This window comes from Neophocaena asiaeorientalis, unplaced genomic scaffold (genome assembly GCF_003031525.2).
Source record: "Neophocaena asiaeorientalis asiaeorientalis breed wild unplaced genomic scaffold, Neophocaena_asiaeorientalis_V1.1 scaffold89, whole genome shotgun sequence".
Lineage (NCBI taxonomy): Eukaryota > Metazoa > Chordata > Mammalia > Artiodactyla > Phocoenidae > Neophocaena > Neophocaena asiaeorientalis.
Window position 1 is genome coordinate 1076349 of NW_020172592.1, and position 12739 is coordinate 1089087.

Genomic DNA, 12739 nt, shown 5'->3' on the forward strand with positions numbered 1-12739 from the left:
TTTTGTCAAAAGCTTTCTCTGCATCTATTGAGTTGATCATACGGTTTTTATCCTTCAGTTTGTTAATATGGTGTATCACATTGATTCATTTGCATATATTGAAGAAGCCTTGCATTCCTGGGATAATTCCCACTTGATCATGCTGTATGATCCTTTTAGTGTGCTGTTGGATTGTGTTTGCTAGTATTTTGTTGAGAATTTTTGCATCTATGTTCATCAGTGATATTGGCCTGTAGTTTTCTTTCTTTGTGACATCTTACTGCACTGCAGTAGTTATTTCCACTATTTTATCTTCCAGGTCATTTGTCCATTCTTCTGCCTCAGTTATTCTGCTATTGATTCCTTCTAGAGATATTTTCATTTCATTTATTGTGTTGTTCATCATTTGTTTTCTCTTTAGTTCTTCTAGGTCCTTGTTAAATGTTTCTTGTATTTTCTCCATTCTATCTCCAAGATTTTGGATCATCTTTACTATCATTACTCTGAATTGTTTTTCAGGTAGACTGCCTATTTCCTCTTTATTTGTCAGGTCTGGTGGGTTTTTACCTTGCACCTTCATCTGCTGTGTGTTTCTCTGTCTTCTCATTTTGCTTAACTTACTCTTTTTGGGGTCTCCTTTTCGAGGGCTGCAGGTTTGTAGTCCCTGTTGTTTTTGGTGTCTGCCCTCAGTGGCTAAGGTTGGTTCAGTGGGTTGTGTAGGCTTCCTGGAGGAGGGGACTAGTGCCTGTGTTCTGGTGGATGAGGCTGGATCTTGTCTTTCTGGTGGACAGGTTCCTGTCCGGTGGTGTGTTTTGGGGTTGTGTGACCTTACTATGATTTTAATCCTCTCTGCTAAAAGGTGGGGTTGTGTTCCTGACTTGCTAGTTATTTGGCACAGGGTGTCCAGCACTGGAGCTTGCTGATTGTTGAGTGTAGCTGAGTCTTACCTTTGAGATGGAGATCTCTGGGAGAGCTTTCTCCGTTTGATGTTACATGGAGCTGGGAGGTCTCTGGTGGACCAATGTACTGAACTCTGCTCTCCCACATCAGAGGCATAGGCCTGACACCTGGCCAGAGCACCAAGACCCTGTCAGCCACACGGCCCAGAAGAAAAGGGAGAAATAATGAAAGAAAGAAATTTAAAAAAATAAAATAAAGTTATTAAAATAAAATTATTAAAAATAAAAATAATTTAAAAGTAATTAAAAAAAGAAGAGATCAACCAAACCAAAAACCAAATCCACCAATGATAACAAGGGCTAAAAACTATAGTAAAAACAAAACAAAAACGGACAGACAGAATCCTAGGACAAATGGCAAAAGCAAAGCTATACAGACAAAATCACACTCAGAAGCATACACATATACACTCACAGAAAGAGAAAAAGGAAAAAAAAAATATATATCTTTGCTTCCAAAGTCCACCTCCTCAATTTGGGATGATTCGTTGTCTATTCAGGTATTCCACAGATGCAGGGTACATCAAGTTGATGGTGGAGATTTAATCCGCTGCTCCTGAGGCTGCTGGGAGAGATTTCCCTTTCTCTTCTTCGTTTGCACAGCTCCCAGGGCACAGCTTTGGATTTGGACCCGCCTCGGCGTGTAGGTCACCTGAGGGCGTCTGTTCTTCGCTCAGACAGGACAGGGTTAAAGGAGCAGCTGATTCGGGGACTCTGGCTCACTCAGGCCGGGGGGGAGGGAGTGGTACGGATGTGGGGCGGGCCTGCGGTGGCAGAGGCCAGCGTGACGTTGCACCAGCCTGAGGAGCGCCATGCATTCTCCTGGGGAAGTTGTCCCTGGATCACGGGACCCTGGCAGTGGTGGGCTGCACAGGCTCCCAGGAGGGGTGGTGGGGATAGTGACCTGTGCTCGCACACAGGCTTCTTGGTGTCCGCAGCAGCAGCCTCAGCGTCTCATGCCCGTCTCTGGGGTGCGCGCTGATAGCCGCAGCTCGTGCCCGTCTCTGGAGCTCGTTTAGGTGGTGCTCTGAATCCCCTCTCCTTGTGCACTCCGAAACAACGGTCTCTTGCCTCTTAGGCAGGTCTAGACTTTTTCCCGGATTCCCTCCCGGCTAGCTGTGGTGCACTACCCTCTTCAGGTTGTGTTCACACAGCCAGCCCCAGCCCTCTCCCTGGGATCCGCCTCCGAAGCCCGAACCTCAGCTCCCAGCCCCGCCCGCCCCGGAAGGTGAGGAGACAAGCCTCTCGGGCTGGTGAGTGCTGGTTGGCACCGATCCTCTGTGCGGGAATCTCTCCGCTTTGCCCTCTGCACCCCTGTTGCTGTGCTCTCCTCCGCGGCTCCGAAGCTTCCCCACTTCCGCCACCCGCAGTCTCCGCCCGCAAAGGGCTTCCTAGTGTGTGGAACCCTTTCCTCCTTCACAGCTCCCTCCCAGAGGTGCAGGTCCCATTGCTATTCTTTTGTGTCTGTTTCTTCTTTTTTCTTTTGCCCTACCCAGGTACGTGGGGAGTTTCTTGCCTTTTAGGAAGTCTGAAGTCTTCTGCCAGTATTCAGTAGGTGTTCTATATGAGTTGTTCCACATGTATATGTATTTCTGATGCATTTGTGGGGAGGAAGGTGATTTCCACGTCTTACTCCTCCACCATCTTGAAGGTCTCCCTCACTATATCTTTAGATCAACTAGATAAGAGAATTTACTTGTGTTCCCAAAGTGTCTTTTCATAATTGTAATGATCATTTGATTGAACAGTTCACACATGACAGGGAATACTACAGTGTTAGTGTAAAAGTGATTTGGGCAGGAACTACTCCAGGAAACCTAATATTCAGAAAGGACATTCAAAATAGAGTGAATGGGTCATAGGTTATACCTGCTTGGTTCTAAGTGACAGAGTGTCAGAATATGGCAGCTCCAAGGTAGCCCTGTGGGTTGGAAATAGCAGGAGAAATCCAGGAGAGAGGGAGGCTAGGTTGATAAACTGATAGATATCTAGTCCAGTAGAAAAGAATAGACAATGCCAGAGAAGGGATCTGACACTGGCTATGGAAGCTTGACCTTCACCTATGGTTGTAGTGCTAAACATGGAGGTGGAATTGTTGAGTATCTTAAATATTCATTAATATTAAAATACCTTTCTTAATCTAGTACTTAATCTTGATAGATCATTAATGATCCTAATAATGTCATTAATCATTACTCAATGGAAACATCTTTTTTTTCTCCTTATCATATCCAATGAGAATGAAGAACTTTATACCATGATACATAGTTATTGAATTTTTGTCTAAATTACTGATGTAAAGAATATTCATAAGTTAAGACTAAAAATGAACAGAAACAGGGGCTTCCCTGGTGGCGCAGTGGTTGAGGGCCCCCCTGCCGTTGCAGGGGACACAGGTTCGTGTCCTGGTCCGGGAGGATCCCGCGTGCCGCGTAGCGGCTGGGCCCGTGAGCCATGGCCGCTGGGCCTGCGCATCCGGAGCCTGTGCTCCGCAATGGGAGAGGCTGTAGCAGTGAGAGGCCCGCGTACCGCAAGTAAATAAATAAATAAAAAGAACAGAAACAAAATGCACAAAGTAGGTAATCATTCATAGTAAAAGGTGATGTATTTAAGACATAGAGTAAATAGAGTAGAAATTATAAACAGGCAAGTAAAAAAAGTGTGGAAAGTATGGAAAGTCAGTTATTAACCATAAAGTATTTTAAATACACTAAGTGAAAGATCAGAAAAGGACCATCACTATTTTTGTTGTTGTTATAGATACTATTGCCCTAAGCAAAAGGAGTAAACCACTTTTAGTCTTCTACCCCTCTGCTTACGTTTTAGCTTTATTCATTTTGTTTTATTTTAATATGTTTCATAGTCTTATATGTGGACACAATTAAACATTCATTTATTCAACATCTCTCTATTGAGCAACTTTTTTGTGATGGCCAGTTGAGCTAGGAACTTCATTCCACCCCTTTAATCTACCACCGTGATGTACCCATATATATCATCTACTGTAGATGACAAAATGATTCATGGAGATCAAAAAACTCACCCAGGTTTGCTGGGTGTTAGTACATGAAAAACTTAGCATTGAAAGCTGAATGTAGTCTGTTTGTGTCAGAGACCCATTTGCTCCTGCAGAAGATAGTTTTCATGTTCCTATGTGTGTACATGTGCAAAAATGACACCTCCACACTCAAATACATGCTCAACACACCAATCTCTTAGTGAAATGACAGGTCTGGGCCTTGTCACTTACTGTGTCTTAGAATCCTAATTTTTTAACTTGTGCTTCTCCTACCTAACTTTTCTATTTCTTTCCCGTTGTTTATTTTCATACCCACTGACACCTAAGTTCATTCTGCACCATGGAGATCAGTATGAGAAGAAAGATTCAAATATATTTAACTCATAAGGCATTCTTCACATGTTTTCTCTTTCCTTCTTTTACTTTTTTTTTAAGTGAAAAGAGAAAAAGGTTTTAGTTCTCTCTTTACCATTGTTTTCATTTAAATAATTATAATCAATTTTTCATGCCGTGTTTTCATCTCAGCCAACAAATGCATTCAGATGGGCATACATGCACTAAAAGCTTGCCTTCTGTTTTTGTGATTAATTGAGATGTAGAGAGTGATGGGTGTGGGGTAAAAATAGAAATGCAATTAGTGCAGGTAGGCATGACATACATTCAAATGCAAGCAGAATGTCTCCCCAGTTAGTGATCTCTTTCTGGGCTCTTGAGGATTTTCCTCCCATTAGTAAGTCACTGGAATGGAAATCTTCAGCCTTTGGGGAGACCAGAGCATTAAACATGGAATTAACTCTTAACTGCAAACTGAGTCAGCTCAATAGGTCATTAATTCTACTGCTTGGGTATATATCATGCTGAGCTTTGGTGTGTGGGCTTCTGAAATGTTAGGAGTGAGTTTATAAAGCATTGCAAGGACTAAATGATGGTTATCTATCATTCCTACCTTTGCCTTCACCACTTAGATACTAAAATCTCTGGTGACTCAAAATCAGAATTGAAATGCAGGCAAAAGCTTTTGCTGAAACCAATGGATTTGGACCTTTACTTAGAAAAGTTGTATATCGTATATTTTGAGAAAATAAATGTATGTTGCACTTTATAGAATATGTGATTCTTAGTTTTTACAAAGGTGTGTCCTCAGTTGATAAAGATATCACAGTGCCTCAAATATTATCCTACCCCAAATTGAGAATCTTTCTGCATATCTTCATAACCAGTAGAAGTCGACTAGCTTTGCTTTGAATGTTTTCAAATAAATTTCTAAGTATAAAGTGTATTGAAATATTTAATATTTTAAGCCACCTATAGCACTCCCTGATTTCTGATAATATTTCTTTTCTTCCCAGACTCTTTTACATCCTCTTTGAGAATCTCCAACAGATATTATTATCTCCTTTGATCATCCGTACAGTTATTAACAACTTGCATTTACTGATTGCTTACCCCAAGGTTTTTCACACTTGATGATACTGATGTTTGGGTCCAGATAATTCTTTGCTATGGGGGCCTATCCTGTGCACTGTAGGATGTTTAGCAGCATCCCTGGCCTCTGCCCACTATATTCCAGCAGCAACTCCCCATACTGACAATCAGAATATCTCCAGACATAGCCAAATGTCCCTCGGTGTCAAAATCTTTGCTGGTTGAGAACCACTGGTTTATCTTCTACTGGACATTATTTTGTTTGAGTCTACAATAACCTTGTAAAATATGAAGGACTGTGTTGATCAGAGTCTTGGCAGGAAACAGAACCTCCACAGTATGGGTCGTAGACTTTTATGAAGGGACTGCTTACAACTGCTTAGGGATGTTGAGGCACCCAGAAAATAACAACAGTGAGAAGCCAGGGCTAAAGAAGCAAGGAGAGGAAATAATGTTGCTGGAGTGCTGGGAAAGCTGAAGCTGTGGAGCAGAGCCCTCAAGAGGGAGATGAAATCAGGAAGAGACAAAGCTACACCTGGTGATGCAGCATTGTAGCAGAGAGAGCATAGGATACCTGGTCTCTAACTCCTTAATTCTTTGATCACTAGCCAGTCCTACCAATAGGTTGAGTCCAGATGAAATCCAACCAGCAAAGGACTGGAGTGATGCAGTCCCAGGATTCGGTCCCATGAACTCAGAGAAAGAAGGGAAATGGAATCTGTTGGAGCATATGGAGGAAAAAACAAAACAAAAACAAACCTATCTCCATTTTAACATGAGAAACTGAGATTTAGAGATATAAAGTAATTCATCCAGGCATTTAAAGCACATCTGTTTCACTCCATGCACTACAAAGGTGTCTTCATTGCTTATTTGCATGAATGAGCGGACTGACAGTAGCTGAAAGTTGCAAAACCAGGACCCAGTTCTCATTCCTATTCTAATGTTCACTTTTTTTTATGTTGTCATTGAAAGATATTTAAGAGCTGTATATCCAGCCCATTCTCATAGACATGTAGGAACAAAAGCTATCTGCCCGCCTGTAAAGTCTTTTCTGAAAAGATTATGGAATTCTAGGTTTCATGTAGAATGTTTAAATGGCATATGCTGATTTTCCAAGCTGTTGGCACATTTTCATCTTGATTGCAGAAACTCGGGCCCAGCTGGTGCAACGTGTTAGGAACAGGAGGACTGGACTGGGAATCAGGGGATCCAGGGCCCGGTCCTGGCTCTGCCATCCCTAGTGTAACACCCCCGCCACCAGCAGTAGCAGCAATAAGAATTCCGTAAACCTTTTCTTCCCTTTTGTGTTCACCCAGATCTTCGCAGTTATTCTCAGGTATCTAATCCAGTGGCCACAGTTCTGTGAAGTAAGGAAGGTATTAGAGTTTCATGTTTCACAAACGAGGAGTCAGGCTCAGATAGTACTAAAGTCTCGCTGAAAATCGCATAGCTGGGAAGTGTGGTCCCAACTCCACATATTCCCTCTGAAAACACAGTGCCTTTTCTCCTCCATCTTTGAAGTGATGAATCAGTTGGTGTACTTCCTCTGGAGAGCCAGTCTGTAGTGTTGAATCTGTTAGGCTTCATCATAAAGTCATGTCTAGATTAAAGTCTGAGACTCTGTGATTCTTGTCCTAGGGTTATAAGCAAGGTGACAGCAGATACCAATCTAGTTAGCACATGGGGATTCCTCATTTTTTCCTTTCTGGGTATTAGATGGAATATATTTATTAACCTACAGCTTTTCAGAGACAAAATTGGTGTTTTAAAGGCATTTTAAAATAGGGCTTCCCTGGTGGCGCAGTGGTTGAGAGTCCGCCTGCCGATGCAGGGGACATGGGTTCGTGCCCCGGTCCGGGAAGATCCCACATGCCGTGGAGCGGCTGGGCCTGTGAGCCATGACCGCTGAGCCTGCGCGTCCGGAGTCTGTGCTCTGCAACGGGAGAGGCCACAACAGTGAGAGGCCCGCGTACCGCCAAACAAGCAAACAAACAAATACATACATACATACATACATACATACATACCATGGGGCGGGGGTGGGGTGGAATCTAAGTAAATTAATACAGTTCCATTTTTTCCCCTTATTCATGAGTAAGTTGTATGCTAGTAATTCAGACTCAGCCTTCTCTACTAAGATAAAATGAGTTGAAGGAAGCTCTGGACTCCTGGAAGGTCTGGCAAGAACCTTAATCCTTCCCCCAGACTGTTTCCCTTCTTTGCCTCAAGGTGGGAGGCCCAGGAAGTAAGACATTTCAGGTCTCTAGTCAGTACTCAGTACTCAGTCCTGATCTCTGCCCACCTCTCCTGCCCATTTTATACTTTTACAATATTTTCAGCACCACCCCTTTATTTTTACACTTTCAGTATTTTCAGGCATAAAATCAGGTGTAAAACACAAAAAATTAACTTTTTTATTTTACCTAGCTAGTTCCAAGAAAATCTCGGGTTCTCAGTCCAAGGCAGAGCTAAAGAAAAGGGAAAAAGAGAAGAACAAAGGGGAAAGTAAAGTATAGGATTTTGAAGTCAAAAACAAAAAATAAATAAATGAGTAATAAAAGATTGTAAGTTCTACTTTCGATACTCTCTGTAGTTTGGCAGAATTATAAAATTCCTTCAAAGAAATCATTTTATCTGATCAAGAATTATAGCTACATTATAACATTGTATCTGATGTAGATGATTAGTAATGCTTTGGAAAAGCAGTTGTATAATTGTTATACTGTTCATACATAAAGAAAGGTGGAAGAGCAGTATTTTCAGTATTTAGAAGATTAGAGTTGAGCTAGGTTACCTGGGTACAGATCCTGGCATCATCCCTTTTTACCTTTGTGACCTTGGTAAGTTACTTTCCCTGTCTGGGTTTTGGTTTCTTCATTGATATATTCAAGGTGTAAGTAGAATCTATCCCATATGGATTTTTATGTTTGAAGAAGTTAATATTGACAAAGCTTTTAGGACAGTAGTGGAACATAATAATCACTCTGTGAACGTTAGTTGTCGTCAGAAACATTGTTTCCCTAATCATCATCATCATTATCATCTCCACCAGCACCATCATAATCACCGATTTCTACTACAGACTCAGTCCAATGTTTCCATTCTTCTAAAGTATAATCACTTAAAAACCTAATAAATAATGACTAATTATAGAGCATCGCTATTTAGGATAGTTCAACCAAAGAAATAGTAACGTATGTATGAATAATGTGCATTTGTATTTTGGAACATATAACCTAACTCAGAACTTTAGTAATAAGACTTGGCTACCCTTCCTTTCTAATTGATTGTGTACTCACTGTATACAAAGGTTTATTCATAGTGATTCTACTTGGTTTTGTGTTATTATACCGAGTATATTTTCCCAGGATTTCAGGTTCGAAACTACTGACAATGAAATATTTCAGGAGTCAGAATCAGACATAAATTATATGCTGCAGAGGTGTCTTCTTATTACCAGAAGTCAGCCTAGAGTCTCTAAAATCACATTAAGGTACTGTTTTTGTGGTTATTGAGTTTCACCCTTGAGAGAATTGAGAGAACTGACAATGAAGTGTAATAAATCTTACTCTGACCCAGACACACTCAGTCATTTAACTTCCCGTTAACAATCCCAATTCTGCTACGTAAAATAAGTCGAAACATATTTTTTCTCCTTTTTCACTTTACATTTAGAGAAGTAGAAGAACGTTTCACATATTTCATAAAAATAATTATGACATTTGTCTGTTTAATTAATTTATAGTCAATGCCTTATTTACATGCTTGGGGTTTTACTTTGAGATGAGAAGGGAGTATGAAAAGGGTGAGCCGTTTTTTATACACAGGAGCGATTGGCTCTCCACTTTTTAATTTTTATCTATTTTCTTTGTCTCAATCCCCAGCCTCTGAGCCCAACTTGAAGGTGCGGTCCAGGTTAAAACAGAAAGTGGCAGAGAGGAGAAGCAGCCCCTTACTCAGGCGGAAGGATGGAAATGTTGTCACTTCATTCAAGAAGCGAATGTTTGAGGTGACAGGTAATTGAGGACTGGGCAGATATACACTAAAAAATGCTGCTAGTAGGAATGAACAAAAAAAGTTTAGAAAAATATACCTGTTGTATATTAAAAGTTATTTTGAGGAGAAACATTTCTTGAAAGGAAATTATATTGAAAACTCACAAGTAGTTCAGTAAACCTTGCCATGCATTCACCATGTTAAACAGGAAATGAATGAAAAACAGAACTGTGTGTCAGTGGGCATAACTAGGGAATGCCAAAGCTCACCTTAATCTTTTCAGAAACAAGCAGTCCATTTTGGGAATGCCAGCCAAGAGAACATAACTTTTAATGAAATTTGATCAGAAATGAGCAGAGGGAGGTCCAAGAAGAACACTTCCCCCATACTCAGACATGAATGTACAAAATACATCTGGGAAAATTAAACTACGTGGAACAGCAAAACCTTGACTTTTCAACAAATTTACAGAACTCATAAATGACTTTATGTGTTTACTAGTGAACTGGGACTTATGGCAGGAGGGGGATATACTGCCTTTTATGAAGGGAAAAAAACTGTCATTTTCACTAGTCTCAAATGGAAGAGTTCTTATTTTTTTAGCTGCCTGGTTAGTAGTGGGGTGAACAGGTTAGGAAATTCAACCTGATGTCTTACAAAGCCCGCTAGTCCCATTTGTACCTGGTCTGAAATTGGAGAAGACATAGGGATACCAGAACCAAAAAGGCTAGCCAGAATAACAATACTGACTACTGTTTATCGAGTACCTACTTAGAGCTATGCATTGTATCTGGTCATTTCCTTTAGTTGCATCAATAAAGAAATGGTAGTCTACAACCATTTGTCTCCATCCCCAAGGAAAATTGTGCTTATACCAATATAGTCAGTTGGTATTATTTCTCCAATATCAGATCTTATTCTTAGCAAGTTTTAACAAATTATTTGTTTTCTCTGTCTTCTTTGGTCATGATAGTTTCTAGTTTAGGGAGACAGTATGGAGAAGATTGCAGAGGTAGAGGCAGAGGTGGAAAAGTACAGAATACTAATGAAACAGTGCTTTGACAGGCTACTAGGGCAAAAAAATGTTTAGTCTTCTATTCAGTCCTGACAGATTAATATGTTTATCTGAGGGAAAGTATTGGTGGGAAAATTTTTTCTTGAGGGATAAGAAATATTAAATAAACAATTACTTTACTAGAGTTTATTTTCCAGTATCAAATATAATCACTAATTTTGACCAATTGAATTCTAAATTTAGAGTTATAGACTTTTTATGCCAAGAAACTTATATGTATTTTAGTGAATAAAAATCTTAAGTAAGTTTTCATAATAGAGGTCTTTGGTGGGGTTGGGGAGTTGGGGAGTGAATGTTTTAATGAATGTAAACAATAATGAACATATCAATTGTCTCATGTAACGAAATATAGGTGATTTTTCTAGTGGGAGAGAGTAGGTTCTCTCATAACAGAAAAACTTGAAAATAGAAAAACATATATATTGCTTTTTCGTTTGTTTTTTTTTAGAATCTTATTGTTTAAGGTCATATTTATTTATCCCAATTTCTTTTCTATTTTCCTATTAATCTTTTTCTTGATCATAACTTTTTTCCCATGGTCACTTTCTCATCCTTACCAAATTTCAGTGGGATTTAGCTCAATGCTTATTTGAGTAACAATTAATTCTCATTTGTAAGGGTTATGATTTGCTAGAGTTCTACTAAGATTTCTTTACTTGTGAAATATCATAATTTTCTCTTTCTAATTTTGTGATATAATAACTCCCCTTTTCAACTGAGGAAAAAAACATGTACTTGAAGAGACTTGTACATTTATTAGACACACATTTCTGATCAATAAGCTAGGACTCACGAATGCTTTGGTAGATATTTTTAACTGGTATGTTGCAGTTATTCTAAATATCTTTGGAGGATCTGAACTATTGGACACACAGCTTTCTTCACCTGTACTCCTTCCCCTTTCTTTGCCAGCTTTCATGTAATTAGGATGAGCTCTGTTTGGATCTTAATACTAATTATTTTTGCTATCGAGTCAGAGACCACCATAGCATCATAGCAGTTGAATTCCCACTGGTTTTCTTTTTTCACCTCTACCTCTCTCTTCCTTGTTCCATAGGTTCAAGTGTTTGCTTTTTCCAAACCCATGCCACCTCTCTCTTCCCAGTAATTGATATGGGAACCACTTATCATCTTCCTCTTTTTCAAAGCCAAGAGTTTTCCGCCCCTCCCCACCCCCAAAGCCATGTTAATTTAAAATTCTAACATCCCTGCGCCTGCAACGTCTTCTCCTCCACTCTTCCCTTCTCCACTGACCCCATTTCATGAGCTGCTCTTATTCAAACCCCAGTTGTGATATTATTTCTTCTCAGAGATTTTTGTCAGTGTTCCCAGAAAATCAGTTGCTACCTCCCCTCCCAGACCCTATCCAGCGTGATGCTGTAGAATCCTGTTGTAGTATTTGTTGCCTTGAATTCTAGTGCCTATCATAGTGATTTCTACATAAGGAAATACGTCTGTGTAAGTATCACATAAAATAATATAAATAACGTAATTTTAAATTGACAAGACAGAATGTTTAAAAATAGTTTTCATTTTTATTTTTGTTCTTTTAAAGACAGGATACAGAAGTGGGACTTTAATGAGAAGTCAGTGTGTAGCCATACAGGAAAGACAAGAGTTAGGAGTCCAGGGGAAGGAAGCTCTTGAAGTATTTTTTTTAATGTGCATCTTCTTTGTTAAAAGAAAAGTAAACAAGAAAGGGGCAAATATAAAAATAGACTAATCAAATGTAAGCAAGACATATAGACCGAAAGGTAGTGAGCAATATGTATTTAAGAATTTTATGATATCGTTGACTTGATGAAATCCCACAGTCGGTAGGTGGCAGGATCAGAATTCTGCCACCAGTCTCACATTCTTTCCATTGGTACTGCACTTCTGAGTAGAGAAATATTTATAATAGAAAGTTGAAAGTAATAGGTGTTCCAAGGGAGGGCAAGCAACTATAGCCTGAAAATTGGGAGCTTCCATTCACGGGTGACAGATGGTATGTGAGCCAGGCTTTGAGCATAGAGGTGGGATTGGACCTTCAATGAAGTAGGTGGAGGAAAAGGAGGATAAAAAAGCATGAAATGGGAAAGCAGCACATACGGAGAGTAGGGGATTTAAATTTGACTGAGTGCAGAGTTCAGAAAGGGCAATATTAGGAAATAATGTTAGGCTCCATTTTGGAGCAGAGGAACATAGTGAAAGTTGTCTTGCTATGATCCATCTGGCAACAGTTTAAGGAAAGTTTGGAGAGACTGACTGCTGTAGCAACTTAGAAATACAGGAGACTTTTGC

General features: G+C 39.9%; 1 protein-coding gene across 5 annotated transcripts in view; it reads left to right on the plus strand.

Annotated features, from left to right (window-relative positions):
- Positions 1-12739, plus strand: part of HDAC9 (histone deacetylase 9) — a 792206-nt gene that overhangs the window by 367321 nt on the left and 412146 nt on the right. For 3 of the 5 annotated variants that reach the window (XM_024738435.1, XM_024738437.1, XM_024738436.1), the window contains exon 7: positions 9270-9401. The exons of the other annotated variants lie outside the window; for them this stretch is intronic. In XM_024738435.1, the coding sequence (XP_024594203.1) occupies positions 9270-9401 (132 nt within the window). The remainder of the gene's footprint in view (positions 1-9269; positions 9402-12739) is intronic. 5 annotated transcript variants of the gene reach the window in all.